The sequence below is a fragment of the Tenrec ecaudatus genome, chromosome 2, assembly GCF_050624435.1.
Source record: "Tenrec ecaudatus isolate mTenEca1 chromosome 2, mTenEca1.hap1, whole genome shotgun sequence".
NCBI classification, from domain to species: domain Eukaryota; kingdom Metazoa; phylum Chordata; class Mammalia; order Afrosoricida; family Tenrecidae; genus Tenrec; species Tenrec ecaudatus.
Window position 1 is genome coordinate 158,751,504 of NC_134531.1, and position 15,676 is coordinate 158,767,179.

Sequence of the window (15,676 nt, forward strand, 5' to 3'; positions counted from 1 at the left end):
AGGACATCTTCACAATGGTTCCCAAGCCCGAGCCTGTGTTTGCAGCCCCTGGGTCAAGCCATCTCTCTGACGGCCTTCCTCTTTGTCTCCACTCCTCCACTTTACCAAAAACGATGGCCTTCTCCGGGGGCTGAGCCCTCCTGACAATGTATCCAAAGTATGTAAGATGAAGTCTTGCCATCCTTGCTTCTAAGAGCACTCTTGCCTTACTTCTTCCGACAGAGATCGGTTTGTCTTTCAGCCGTCCATGGTACTGTGAATATTCCTCTCTAGCCCCACAGTTCAAATGCACCGATTTCCAATATCCTGCAATCCCCGTTCTTTGCAATGCTAGTTTGTTATGATCCACTCGGTCGAATGCCTCAGCATAGTCAGTAAGACACAGTAAACATTATTCTGGTGTTCCCTGCTTTGAGTCAAGATCCATCTGACACCAGCAATGATACCCCTGTTCCATGTCCTCTTCTGAATCCGGCCTGAACTTCTGGCAGTTCCCTGTCAGTGTGCTGTGGCAATTTCCCTTGTGTGTTGTATCAGTGATACGGTCCTATAGCTTGAGCACTCGGTTGGGTCACCTTTCTTTGGCCTGGGCCAAAATATGGATCCCTACAGTGGCCAGGCAGCTTGCCTTCCATAGATGAGTGAGTGGGTGAGTGAGTGAGTGAGTGAATGAGTGGATTAGTGAGTGAGAGAGTGCAAGTGAATGCGTGGGTTAGTGAGTGAGTGAGTGGGTTAGTGAGGGAGTGAGTGAGTGAATGAGTGGGTTAGTGAGTGAGAGAGTGAGAGTGAATGCGTGGGTTAGTGAGTGAGTGAGTGGGTTAGTGAGGGAGTGAGGGAGTGGGTTACTGGGTGAGTGAGTGAGTGAGTGAGTGAGTGCCTCCAGGGCTTCTTCAGCTTTCTGGCACATTTCAGTGGGTAGCCGTCAATTCCCGGAGGCTTATTGATGACTAATGCTGGCATGGTGAGAGGTGGCATATTTGCTCCCGATAGTCACGTGCTTGGTAAGCCCTTGACTCATTTCCCCATGGCGATACGGCGATACTCACCGGAACCCTGGTGGCGTAGTAGTGACATGTTGCGCTGCTAACCTCAAGATCAGGAGCCCCTTTGTCCTCTTTAGTAGGTTTCTGCTCCCTGAAGGAGGTACAGTCTTGAGAACCCAGGGTGGGGGCAGTTCTAACGTGTCCGATAGGTTTGTGTCCAGTGGGTTTGTTTTTGCTGTTTTATATGCTCTTAGACAGAGGCCAAACTCATCTTTCAGAGTGTGGTACTTTACATCCTTCCCTTTCTCAGTGGAGCCCCTGGATCATGTGTCAGACTACTCACTAAAATGTTGGTGGTTCAAGCCCACCCAGAGGCACCTGGAGGAAAGGCTTCAATCCATTCCAGAGACTCAGCCACTGAAAACCCTGTGGAGGGCAGCTCAGCTCTGACATGCCTGGGGTCGCCGTAAATTTGTATTTCCACACAACTTCCGCCATAGAATTTTATTCTAATGTATGCCCTAATATAATATATAAAAGAACACCTAAAATAAACCAAAAATCAAACTCACTGCCATCAAGTTTAGTCCATTTTTAAAATTCTTCCAAGTTAGCAATATTTTGGTCATTATTCTGAATGACTTATCAGCTAACGATTCAAATAGATTCTCCTTCCATGTTGTTGAAAGCAAATATTGTACTCATTTACTTTCTCAGTGTTGAGGAAGAATGCTACAATTTGACTTTTGACTAAGATTTCTCACGAGACTTTTAATTATGCCTGCTACACTTCTTATGGACCACATCTGGATTAACTCAATATGCTCAGAACAGGGTAGGGAAATTAAAACACTATAAAGGTTAATATTGGTTCCAGGGTTACAATTTTGATGAAAGGCTTTGTTTTTGTTAATCTAGTGGCACATTTTAACTATGTTTTCATCAAAGACTTGAAGCTTTGGCTTAAACGCACTTGCTTTCTGGAAACATTTGCATGTAACATAATTGGAAGTGTCAGTCTGTCACTGTCACTGAAAACAGCTAAATCCGACTTCACTGTTGTCACAAAGAATCTGACTTTATTTCTCAAGTCACCTAACGAGTGTGTGGCTGTCATAGGGATGGCAGCCGCCCGATCGCTCACATCTCATTCTAAGAGAGGCAGAGCTAGACGGGCAGGTCGGGAAGTGGATGGATGGGTGGATTAGACAGAGAGATTCAAAGATATACAGGTAGAAGCATGGACGAAACTGGGTCTGCCACCTTCATTGTCTGAAATGTGGCCCTCAGAAGTCGTACTTGCTCTGAAGAAAGCAAGGTTATATAATAAAAACTGCCTTGGCTCCTTTTGCCTCTGTTTCCAATGCCTTGTTTTACATATGTATGCATGATGTATATGCAAACATGCGTGAGTATATGTTATGTAGGCTAGCGTAGGGCTGAAGAATATCCATTAACGCAAGCCCAGATAGCCAAGCCACGGAAACAAAGGAGTGGCGCACTGCACATGCTCAGAGGTTCAGGTTTCCCGCTGGTAGGCGTGGGTGGGCGCTGAACCTGGATTGGCCCACCTAGGCCAGGTGAATTCAATTCAGCCAATGGGGTTGATCAGGGGTCGTCCACCACGCCTCCCCGTGGAATCCTTGAAAAGGCAGGAGCCCAGAGTCGAGCAACGACCTTTTTTTTGCATGACGCTGGGCAGCTTCCGCCAGGCTGCATGGTCGGGAGGAGTCCTATGGGTGCCGTGTCAACCTGAAACTTCTTCTAACGCTCATAAAACTCACTTGGATCACAAACCCAGGTTCGGCATGAATTCTTTCTCGCGCGGAGCCAAGGACCGAGGTACAGATCCAGCTCCAGAGAGATCTAACATATATAGACATCAACAATAACAGTATAATTCTTATATGGGACAATGAGCATTAAATAAGGGAAATGAAGAATCGATCCATTTGAATCACGATGCTGGTGAAGTATTCGAACTATCACGGACTGCCAAGGCAGAAATAGGTCTGCCTTCAAAATGTATAGCCTGACTCTTAAGAAGCAAAGTTGGCAAGACTCATCTCACATGCTTTGCACATGTTAACAGGAGAGACCAGTCTCTATGTAAGGAAAATCCTAATAGGGAATTTTAACCTTCGGAAAAGAAGCCCAATGCACGGCTTCCCCCCATGGACTTCCTCATTCCCAGAATGCACCCATCCCATGACCCCCTTCCTCTTTTACTTTTACCTTGTCGGCACTAGAAATCCCTGCCTATTCCGCTCTGTGACCTTGTCCCCTTCTGCGAAATTGCTCGTGAAGCTAAAAGTAAATTGCTTTCTTTTTAAAGGAAATATGATAGTACATTGAATGAAGGGACAATAGATTTTTTGGGGGGGACAATAGTTTTTTTTTAACTCATTGATGGGTATTTAAACTGTTTTCGATCGTGTGTGTGTGTGTGTGTGTGTGTGTGTGTGATTTCAAATAATGCTGTGATCTACTTGGCAAACATATAGGAAAATGCCTAGGAAATAAATCGGGCGTGAGATTGCTAGGTCAAAGGCATTTACCATTCTGATCAGCATTGCCAAATTGCCCGCCATAAGAGCAGTGTGTGCAAAACTCACTTAGCAAATTCTCTGTGAGAAGTGGTATTTTGACATTATAGCTTCAGGCAAAGTCACATTCACCAACTTACTCGACATAATATTTTCAAAGGGCACTCATGCTTATATAAACCCCAAAGAGTTTACTTTCTTGATGCCATGGGAGAAGTTGAGATAGCATTTGTGAAGACTCTTGTTTTTAAATAAACAGAATCTCCCTATTTTGAAGCAGTTTCACTTTAGTTTGCACTAAAGTGGTGTTACTCTGCTACTTCTTTAAGTGAACTTTTAAGGAAGACAATACAAACCCCAATAAAGTTGTGAATTGTTAAAGAAAATTATGCAAAAAAGAAAAAATACGTTGCACAATAAACCTCCAGCATATAGTGTGCAGTGCACAAATTACATCAAAAGGTTACTTATTACTTACATATACTTGCTTTATTAGTCAATGTATTTTACTGTTGGTGAAACAGTTTTTGGTTATCAGGAGTCCCCATGGAATTTTTCCTAATGTATCAAAATTAATGAGAAAAGTTTTTTGAAAAGTGCAAGATTTATACTCACACTCTCACAATGTTATCAGGAGAGACCAGCCCCTGGAGAAGGACTTCATGCTTAGTACAGTAGAGGGGCAGTGAACAAGGAAATAGCCTATTTCCCCTCACTCTGCCCAATACTCTGGGATCATTCTTTATAATTCTCTCATGTTTATCCCCTGCCCCCCTCCCCGCTCATCCCTTTTTTTTCTTGTAAAATTCTTGCTAGAGCTGGAATTTATTCGAGTGTAAAGAGTGAGAGGGATCTGATTTTATGGCCACCCCCTTTTCCAAAGCCATGATATCTTTCTCCCCTGGGGTAAGGTCTCCATCTAGTACATGATGGTCCAGCTGTGTGTCCTGCCGGCCTGACTGCCTACGTATGCCCAGGACCCAGCTGCCTATTTTTTTCTCTCCTGTTTCAGGATTTGGGGAGTATTCATTTTTTAAAATCACTTTATGGGGACACTTGCAGCACTTATAACTAGCGGTTCTCAACCTGTGGGTCAAGACCCCATTTGGTGATCGAACGACCCTTTCACAGGGGTCGCCTGATTCATCACAGTAGCAAAATGGCAGTGATGAAGTAGCAAGGAAAATAATTTTATGGTTGAGGGGGGGGTCACCACAATATGAACTGTATTAAGGGTCGCAGCATTAGGAAGGTTGAGAACCACTGCTTATAACAAACCATACATCAATTATATCAAGCATATTTGTACATATGTTGCCATCATCATTTTCTAAACATTTACTTTCTTTTTGAGCCCTTGGTATCAGCTCCTCTCTTTTCCTTGCTTCCCCAACCCTCCCACCCTTATGCACCCTTGATAAATGATAAATGATAATTATTATCAGATCTCACACTGACCGCTGTCTCCCTTTAACCATGTCTCTGTTGTCCATCCTCCTGGAGGGGAGGGGGTAGAGTATTCTTACAGACTTATTTCTCATGAGCATTTTGTAATGGGCCTCCTAATTCCCAAGAGAGTAGATCTTTTTCTTGGAATCATCTTCAATAAATAATCATTTAGGGAGACAATATGATTTCCCAACATTAAGTCCTCTTATCCAAGAATAGGAGCCTGGTGCTCTGTGGGTTAAGGGGTTGGGCTGCGGACTGCAAGGCTGGAAGTTCAAACCCACAGGAAAAGGGAGGCCGTCTGCTCCCGTAAAGAGTGACAGTATATAGGAAGTCGTGTACAGGGTTGCTATGAACTGGAATCAATTCCATGCAGTGGCGCTTGGATCCGAGAACACTTCTGATTATTCAAAGCTTGTGCCTCTCCCTTGTTCAGTGGGAGGCGACCGCACATCTCTGCAGGACCAGGGACCTCTGTGGGGTCCTAGTTGCGTACTTGCGGGGCTGTTTGCCCCGCTTCCCCTGGTCTTTCTCAAGCCCATCCGGGCAGCCACTCCTTTTTTATTGCAACTGGGTCTCAGTCCGGCTTTCAGTGTTTGAAAATGCTTCCAAGCTCTGCATACGGCTCTCCGAGGCTCCTTCCTCCCAAGCGGGGAGTCGAGCCCTTCTTTGCGTTCTGTTCTCGATCTGGAAGCTCCGCTGAAACCTGCTCACCCTGGGTGACCCTGCCGGCATTGGAAATACCACTGACACAGCTCCCTGCGTCACAGCCACACACGAGCAGCACAATGGGCAGCCAAGTGGTGGACACTGACAAAGGAAGGCCGACGTTGGCTTTTAGCCATTGAACGTACCATGGACGGCTAATAGGACAAACCAACTTGTGTTGGAAGAAGAAAGGCCCAAGTGCTCCTTAGAGGCAAGGATGGTGAGACTGTGTCTTAGCTACATTGGACATACTGTCAGGAGAGACCAGTCCCTGCAGAAGGACATCGTGTTTGGTAAAGAGGAAGGTCCCCAGAGGAGAGGGATTGACACACTGGCTGCATCAGTGGGCTCCGGCATAGGGACCACTGTGAGGACGGCCCAGCATGGGGCAGTGTTTGGTTTGTTGTGCATGGGGTCACTGTGGGTCGATGTGGACTGGACGGCACCTAACAACAACAACAACCACAATGTACTCAGGTCGCACCTGCACAGAGCATCGGAGGGCAAAGGAGAGAGGCATTCCTTGGGAACTGGTGACGTCTTGTCTCCCTCTAGGTCCTGCTGCCATCACCCTCAATGCCCCAGACTTATCACACAGGAGCCTGGGTAGCCATTGGGATTTCACCCCATCATCCATTGGCGTGAGTTGTGGAGGCACATTAGGAAAGGTGAAGGAATATGCTCACCAGAGAATGTAGCATTTGAGTCTCCTCACCAGCCCCCACGCTGGCAGAAAGAACTGCATTTGACATAAACTATGTAGGTAACTAATTTGTGAATGGCATGGCCGCACTGTGGGGCGCTGGCAAATGTGTGGGACAATTGAAGAATCAAACCTGTGAGAGTATACTTTGAGTGATGTACTTATCATGAAAATCACAATTGATAGGATGTTTCAGTAAAAAAAAACTGAGTTATATAACTGTCATGAAAATTCTGGTTTATGACAAAACTATTTCAAACATTATTCTTTTTATACAGATAAATAAAACAATGCTATATATCTTTATTTTTTCATGCTAACATAAAGATTAAACATATGTCACAATTTCTACAATTCTGTTCTGACTTAACTTCATTTTTCATTGATCAAAGACCTAGAGACTGGAACGTGTCCCAGGCTCAGTTGATGTAGCATCTTATCTTATCACCCGGGCTTAAAGGCCTTGGGTTCAACCTCGACTCACATGACAATTTCCTTCCGTGTCTGTTCCAGCATCATGTACTGAGTCCACTCCTGCTCCGTCTCGTAGGTCTTGGATTGGTCCACGATCTTCTGGAACATGGTCCTCTTCCTACAGCACACAGCAGGGGTCAGAGGGTGCCCGTCTTGGAATAAGGCAGCCTCTGAGCCTTCTACTGTGGGCCATTTCAGATGGAGGCCAAAATGACCAGTGGCAAGAGAATTTACAAAGCCTGGTTAACAAAGTCAAGGCTGTGTTCCAACTCTGCCAGTGGCGGGCTGTCGGACTTTGGTAACTCTATGGACTTCCATTTCCCTATCTGTAAAATGCCGGCAGCAAGATCTGCATCACAGGGCTCTGGGGAGAGGTAACATGTACATCACACACATGTAAAAAAGAGTCTACGCTGGTGCGGGCCACCGAACCTTCCTGGTTCACGGAGACCCTACCTGACAGAGTAGGACTGTCCCAGAGGGCTTCCTAGGCCGTGAATGTTACCGGAAAGAGCTCTGGGGTGGCCATGGGTAAGCGTTGGGCTGCTAACGGCAAGGTCAGCAGTTCAAACGCACAGTCATGCTATGGGGAAAGAGAAGGCTTTCCATTCCCACAGACATTTACAGCCTTGGAGATACTGATAGGCTGGCTAGGGGTCAGAACCGATGCCCCGGCAGTGTTCTGGGATCCCTACTGGGGCAGAGCGCAGGCCCTTTCCCCCAGGAGAAACGCGTTCACTGCTATTTGATGGTGACTACCGACAGGAGAGGAAATACCCACTTGAAATAGAGGGCGAGGTCCGTGGCTATGATGGCGATGTCCATCATATGGATGGCATGCTCATGCTGCCTGCGGTTGAGGTTTTGGAAGATGTTCAGGTTCTAAAGAGAGACCCAGAGGAGAGGTGTGCCAAGGGATCCTGCCAATAAAGCTGCCCACCTCCTGAGAGTCACCCCAGAGGGCAGCACCGGCTCCCGGGGGGACCCACCCCGCGGTCAGCGCAGCCAGCCCCATCCTACCTCGTCTCGCAGTAAGGTCTTGCCAAACTCCAAGTGGTGCCTTTCCAAAATGGAGGAGCCGTGGAGCTTGGCCAGTGGGTTCTGGGATCTGCAAGGGAAGGGAAAGAGACCGGCATGGGACGGTCAAGGTGGGATGAGAGGCCTCACCCTGTCCTGCACCGCCCAGCTTGATAGGCAGAGACACTGCCAGGCCAGTCCTGGAGTGGAAACATGGGGACTGGACATCAGCATGGCCTACTTTTCTTCTTTAGCTCTCTTCCCAAGCCACTCTGAGCCTGTTACGGGTCAGGCTCCCTGTGGAGCAGCTGTTGAAGTGTGGACTCTCACCTCAAGAAAAAGGCGCACACACACACACACACACACACACACACACACACACACCCCTACACAGTGCCACATGCACTTGAGAGGTTAAGGGATTCCCTGAAGTCGCCAGCCCTCCCCCCCACCCACACACAGACCTTGTCACTGGGGGCACGTATGAAAGGTCCCCGTATGAAGGCCAATCCTTCCTGAGTCCCACACACGGCATGCTTATTCATGTAGTTATTCAGTAAAGATCAGTTGAGTGCCTACTATATGCCAAGCAGTAGGCTTCCCATTTGGACTCCCACCAGGTGAAATTCAAACACGGTGGTTCATTGTGCCTCAGAGGACCATGGGAGATTAGCGAGGACTCAGAGAAGCATGCGTCCCAGTGCTGGTTAACCATTTACAGGCTGCGACTCCTGCACAGAGCCTCAGTCTCCTCATCCGTCATGTGTGGACAGCATGAGTACCTGCTCTTCCCAGGCCACAGAGTGGTCATGTGGGTTCAACAAGACCATGGTTCGAGGGCTGGGCCTCGGAGGCCAACAGGAGGGCAATTCTGAGAGGACAGGGGCTGTGAGCTGCTCACCGCAACGCCGCCTTTGCTTGGCATAGGATTGGCATAGGATATATATTAGGGGTCACACAAATACACGCTATCTGAATGAACTTTGATCAATTACTAATATCTTGGCCAAGTAGTCAAGCAAGTAGGGCAAGAAGGAGGAAAGACTGAAGTTATATTAGTTAATTGGTGCTCCTATACCAAGTACAAACGCATAATGACGTAAACCAACATCAATTTATCATGCTAAAGCTCTGGAGCTCAGAAGTCTAACCCGGACGCATTCCTTCTGGAGGTTCTAGGGGAAATCCACTCTCTACCCTTGTCCAGCTCCTAGCGGTTGCCCAGAGGACGTCGTGCTTGGTAAAGGTGGAGGGGCAGTGAAACAGGTAAAGACTCAATGAGATGGATTGGCACGGTGGCTGCACCAGTGGGCGCAACATAGGAGCGAAGGTGGGGACGGTGGCGGAGCGGGCAGTGCTTAGGGCTGCTGAGAGATGGAAACTACTTGATGGCCTCTCACAACAGCAGAGGTGGCCTGCATCCCCTGGCTACTCAGAGCACCCTCAAAGGCAGCAGCACAGCATCTTCCTCCTCGCTGACCGGCCACTCTCCTCGTAGAAGGACCCTGTGACTACGCTCAGGCCACCCAGCCAACCCAGGCTCACGAATGCACTCCTGGCTGCTCACAGCCCTCCGAGTGTCAAGCACGTCCTCCAGCAGTCAGGCGGGGGCATCTCGGAGACGCGGGGTTCTCTTTCCCAGGAGCTGGCCTGGAGCCCGAGCGCAGGAGGGAGTGGGAGGCTGTGGACAGTTCCACTCTCCCTGGGCCAGCAGGGTCTGACCGGAGGCCTTTCGGAGCTGGGTGGTGAGTCCCTGGGTGGGGCGGGGGTAAGGGCTGGCTCACTTCATCTGGTAGAGGTTGTTGGTGCCTCTGTGATCGATGTCATGGCAGAAGGCAGCGGTGACCATGGCCAAGGCCTCCAGGTCTGTGAAGTATCGCTTCAGCTTTCCTGTCTAGAAAGAGGAGCAGAGGGGCACGCCCCTCCTTTTTGTGAGTGGAGGCTGGAAGCAGGGCCAAGAGGACAGGGGAAGGGGGAGGGCCCGGAGCTTAGAAACCTGGATCTGATCTTGGATCTACTCCTGGATCCAGAGTGTCTAGAGCAGAGGGCTTCTTGACCTTCCGAATGTTGCGACCCTTTAATACAGTTCCTCATGTGGTGACCTCCCAACCATAAATTTAGTTTCATTGCTACTTCATAACTGTCATTTTGCTACTGTTATAAATTGGGGGACCCCTGTGAAAGGGTTGTTCGACTCCCAAAGGGGCACGACCCACAGGTTGAGAACCTCTGGTCTAAAGGTTCACCCGAGGCTGAGAGGGTTGCCAGGATGTAGGACATTCAGGGCTAACCCTGGGGCGGCCCCCCACTGAACGTATACCGCGATCGCCCTCCTCCCGAGAGACCTTCGCCCACCCCAACCCGCTGTGGGTGGCAGTATCCCAGTCTCCACACTGCGGGAGCAGATTTCTCCGAACCTTGCCCGCTGTCAGGATCAGAGAGGTCTGTAAGCGTGGCAAGGCTGGGAAAGCAAACTTACCAACCTGGTTAACCGGTTTAAGCTCAGCCAGAGGAAACATTGACTAGGACTTCTTCAAATTACTTAACTCTTCTCTTCCCTCGTGGTTGGAGGCAAGGGGCAAGGAGAGGCTAACCTTCATAAATCAGAGGAATCCCAACAGGCCCTTGTTCTGTGCTGGCCAGGCCAAAATTCCTGACTCAGAGCCTGAATCCTACTTTGACCTGCTCATTCCAGCCTGGAAGGGGAAGGAATAGCCAGGAGGATCCTGAACAAGGGCAGGGATTTGTGTCATCGTCTGGAGGGTGAAATACCTCTAAGTCAGTGGTTCTCAACCTGTGGGTCACGACCCTTTGGGGGTTGAACGACCCTTTCACAGGGGTTGCCCGATTCATGACAGTAGCAAAATGACAGTTATGAAGTAGCAACGAAAATAACTTTATGGTTGGGGGTCACCACAACATGAGGAGCTATATTAAAGTGTCACGGCATGAGGAAGGTTGAGAACCACTGCTCTAAGCGAACAATAAAGGCTCCCAGTTCCTCTGAGCCAAAAATACTGGCACCGATACCATATTTTAAGGCAAAAATGCCCACATTATAAGATTTTTGCAAACCACCCCACCCCTGCCTCTATGAGTTTCCTGTGCATGCGAGGCATGTTGTATGTGTGTGAGAGCTATTTACTGGACATTCTACTAAAAAAATGATACATCAAGTTATGTCCCTCCCAAGGCAAGCATTGTGCACTGTTTGTAATGCACACTAATATTTCAGAAACACCCTTCCTTTCCCACAATAGAGAGCAGGATACATTTAAATAAAGTATGGTAATCTTTAAATAACAGGATACCACGCACCATTAAAACCTATCATGGGCCAATGTGGTTGACAGGTTTTCCAATGAAAAATGGCATATTGTAGTTCTGTTCCACTGGTTAGATGATTCTAGTATCATTCTCTTGGTTAGAATCAAAAGGAGCTGTGAGGTATGTTTGTGTGCCTCCATGTTTGTATGTCTCCATGCTCCCGGGGAAAAATGGAAGGCGCTATCCCAGGGGACCGGGTGGGCGATACTCCGCAGGCGTCGCTGGTCTTTGCAGTCTCTGACTGCCAGAAGAACACATCAATCTGCAACGCTAGAAGGGCAGTCAGAATGCCCCTGGGAGGTGAGGCTGGTGAGTCTCATGTGCCCGGGCATGTCGTCAGGAGGGCTGCCCCTGGCAAAGGATGCCATGCTGGGTAAAGTCGAGGGGCAGTGCAAACGTGGAAGCCCCTCGATGTGATGGACTGGCCCGGGGGCTGCAGCAATGGGCCCAGCACTAGGGCAGTGGTGAGGTTGGCCCACGAACGGGCACTTCCTTCTGTTGCACACCGGGTCCCTATGCGCCAGAACCGACCCACCAGCCCCCAACAGAAACAACTAACTCTTTGGGGTGTCATTGGAAGAAGCAAACAACCAAAAGGGGACCCCTGCTGCCTGCCTCTGCCCCGTGGTGCCTGCCCTTGCAGGGTCCCCTGGCTCGGTGGGAGCCCCAGACCCTGCACCCTGCCGCGTGCCCCGAGGCCCCTGCAGTACCACCAGCAAGGAGAACATGGTCTGGCCCACGTTGAAGCCGTGCCGCCAGTTGTGGTAGGTGATCCTGCGGTAGCCCTTGCTCAGCGAGTACATGAACCGCACCAGGGCCTGCGAACACAACACATGGGCATGAGACCCGGAGGGAGCGCAGCCACACCCTCCGGAGGGGGCAGGGAGTGGGAGCGTCGGTGGGGGGGGAGGGGCCGGGGTCGGAATGGGGCCAGCGGTACAGGAATGGATGCAATAATGCTATGCGAGCTCTTGGACCACGCTGAGTGACGCACCGGTGACGCACTCCGCTGATAACGGAAAGGTGCGTCGTTTGGACCTACTTGGCCACTCTGGGGGAGAGACACCTGGCTAGATGGCCAGGAAAAAAAAATCCCAGAAAGAAACCAAACTCACTGCCATAGAGTTGGTTCCGACTCATAGCGACCCTACCGAACAGGGTAGAACTGCCCCTGTGAGTTTCGGAGACTGTAATTCTTTCTGGAGTAGAAAGCCTCATCTGTCTCCCAAGGAGCAGCTGCTGGTTTCAAACTGCTGACCTTGTGGTTAGCCCAACAATGTAACCCCAGACGCCAACCTTATGGCTATGGGTCCCAACACCTAACCTACAAACAGCTCCTCTGTTTGCCTCTAGGTCACTTGTTACACTGTGTCTGTCAGGGCCTTCTGAGCTCAGTCCCTCAGCACCCAAGACAAGATGCCCATTGCTCTGAGCACTGGCCCTGAGATACCCTGTTCACAGAAATGATTCATGTAATCAACATGACTGATGGTTTCATTCCACAAAGCTGAGGATATATATATGTTTTAACCCACTTCTCCACTCACTTATGACTATATAAGTATATACATTTTAAAGATTACAACCTAGAAAACCCTATGGGTCGGTTCTACCCTGTCCCATGGAGCCACGGTGAGTTGAAACTCGACTGAAGAGCACACCTAACAAGGGCAGCATGTACTGTGCCAACAGGCATGGCTATGAAACAAGGTGGATGGGGTTACTCCACCTATGCCATCGCTGAGCCTTATCAGCCACTTCCAGACCACGTCCCCAGAACTGGTGTCCTGGAGAAGCAACCAGTCCTTCAAGCAGGGCAGGTGGGGACCAAAGTCTTCCTTGATTCAGAGGTTCCCAAACTTAAGTGTGCATCCGAATCACCTGCAGGGCTAGTGGAGCTGGGTGTGCAGGTGAGGGGAGAGAAAGAGGATTTGCATTGCTAATCAGGCCTCAGGTGGTGCTGAGGCAGCTGTCTTGGGCAATGCTAAGAGGGCCACTGTTTTAACCAGACAAGTCTGGTCAATCCTGCATACCCCACCCCCACCCCCAGATTCACAGAACCACCTTAGTAAGGAATGCTTACAGGGAGTATGTAGTTTAAATTGGGTGAACCCATTTCTTCCCCTTTGTATTAACTGCATTAAAAACAAAACCCACCTCCTGCCATCCGGTCGATTGGGACTCATGGTCACCCTGAACCGCGTTTCTGAGCCTGTAAATCTTTACAGACACAGAGAGCCTCCTCTTTCTCCCTTGGAGCAGCTAGTAGGTTGGAACCACCAGCCTTGCAGTCAAGCAGGCCAGCACCTAGCCCACTGCTCCTCTGGCCTAAGCCTCTATTCTAAGATCAATATTATTGGGGTTAAAGGAAGTATTAAGATTAAAAGGATAGTTGGTTTTGGTAAGAAGAAAAATGTATAAGAAAAAGTAAATATTCATATTATTTTTAATCATTTTCTTATGGGCTCATACATACATCAATGTATGTACATTTGTACATTCATTGGCCTCATCACTCTCAAAACATTTGCTCTCCACCTAAACCCCTGGCATCAACTCCTCATCATATTACTTTTTATATGATAAGTTGAAGGGAATATAATAAGGGAAGATGTGTAAATTAGGCATAGATAGAAAAATCAATTAAATAAAGCCAGGGTTGCTATTAAAAATGGTATAATACTTAGGATCAATAATAGGGTAGTGATACCAGGGAGTAGGGGAGAGTAGGGGGAGAAAGGGGGATCTGATCACAATGATCAAATATGACCCACCCCCATATCCCCCAAGGGGACGAACAACAGAGACAGCAGTCAGTGTAAGACATGAAAAATAATAATTTATAAAATATCAAGGGTTCATGAGGGAGAGTAGGTAGGGGAGGGAAGTGAAAAAATGAGCAGATACCAAGGGCTCATGTAGAAAGAAAATGTTTTGAAAATATTGATGGCAACATATGTACAAATGTGCTTAACACAATGGATGGATGTATAGATTGTGATAAAAGCTGTATGAGCCCCGAATAAAATGATTGAATAAAAAAAGAACTCTGAGGTCAATGAATGTACAAATGTGCTTTACACAATTGATGTATGTATGGATTGTGATAAGAGTTGTATGAGCCCCTAATAAAATGATAAAAAAAAAGAAAGGAAGAAAATGTTTTGGAAATGACGATGGCAACATATGTACAAATGTGCTTGATACAATTGATGTATGGATTTTTAGTTGTAAGAGTCCCCAATAAAAAATGATCTATTAAAATTTTTTAAATAATTTTTAAAAAGAAAGAATGGCATAATAATGCTGGCATTTTCATTTATCTCTTGAATAAGTCATTTGAGTAGAAAACCTGAGAGGTAGTAAGTCTCCTAGTTCTAAGTATAATTATTATTAGTGGTCTTTTGCTCATGTTACGGATAGGGAAGAGGTTGTGGTAGATATATTATTAATAAGAAGAAAAATCAGATAATGTATGTATAATATAAAACAGTAAGTTTGGGCATATAAGGGATTCATTATCAATAACAATTGCTTCTACTCATCCCATATGAGCAATGGTGCATAAGCTGAGATTTTTTATAGTTCAGTTTGATTTAGGCCTCCCAAACCCCCAATTACGATGGATAAGATTGCTGAAATTATCATAATATCATGATTGAGGGGAAATTTTGATCTAAAGTTGAGAGGAGGGCTCATTTTTGTCAAGTTAGTAGAATTAAACCCGATGTTAAACGAGTCCCTTGTGAGACTCTAGGTCGCTTGCTTCCACTGCATCCGTTCATTCAGGACCTTCAGAGCTCAGCCCCTCAGCACCGTGACAGGACACCCATTGTCCCAAGACCGCCCCGTCCACAGAAATGATTCACATAATCAATAGGACAGACGCTTTCGACCCTCGACGCTGAGGACATGTCCTTTTGAAGGTAACTCAGGGATCCTGCTTTTTAAAAATCCAGAACGACAGAGGAAAGTAAACACTGTTTATTTCTTTGGCGCTCACCTCCTGCGGAATGTGGAACTTATCCACGACTTTCAGCTCATAGTACATCTGGATCCCACACTTCACCAGCTCCAGCTCCGAGAGGGGCAAGTCGCTGAAGTGGAACCTGTTGATTTCGTATTTCTCTGCATCTGGCAGCTCTCCTTGCTGTGAAGGGACAGTCGGGACAGTGGATGTGCAGTGTCCCGAGGTCTCTCGCCTGCCCACCCCGCCCTGGCCCTGCACCGGGTCTGCTGAGAGGGCCTGGGCAGAGGGAGACAGACCTGGTGGACAGAGGGTCAGGCACACCCTGTGGCTGTTACATGGAGGGTCCGCTCACCAGGATCTCAGACAGCTCCTCTTCCTCACAGTCCCACGGCTCCTTCCCGTACACCTCTCTGGTTTTCTGCCAGGGTGCAAAATAGCAGAGAGAGAGAAGAAGAAACGACCTCTATGTATCTGTGACTGCGTCGAAGGCCCAGCCGTG

At 48.1% G+C, this 15,676-nt stretch overlaps 1 protein-coding gene across 2 annotated transcripts in view; it reads right to left on the reverse strand.

Annotated features, from left to right (window-relative positions):
• Positions 1-15,676, reverse strand: part of PDE6A (phosphodiesterase 6A) — an 89,324-nt gene that overhangs the window by 15,785 nt on the left and 57,863 nt on the right. For both annotated transcript variants that reach the window (XM_075543157.1, XM_075543156.1), the window contains 7 exons: positions 15,530-15,595; positions 15,211-15,357; positions 11,918-12,025; positions 9,665-9,774; positions 7,884-7,971; positions 7,645-7,745; positions 6,874-6,981 (listed from right to left, as the gene is read on the reverse strand). In XM_075543157.1, coding sequence (XP_075399272.1) covers positions 6,874-6,981; positions 7,645-7,745; positions 7,884-7,971; positions 9,665-9,774; positions 11,918-12,025; positions 15,211-15,357; positions 15,530-15,595 — 728 coding nt within the window. The remainder of the gene's footprint in view (positions 1-6,873; positions 6,982-7,644; positions 7,746-7,883; positions 7,972-9,664; positions 9,775-11,917; positions 12,026-15,210; positions 15,358-15,529; positions 15,596-15,676) is intronic.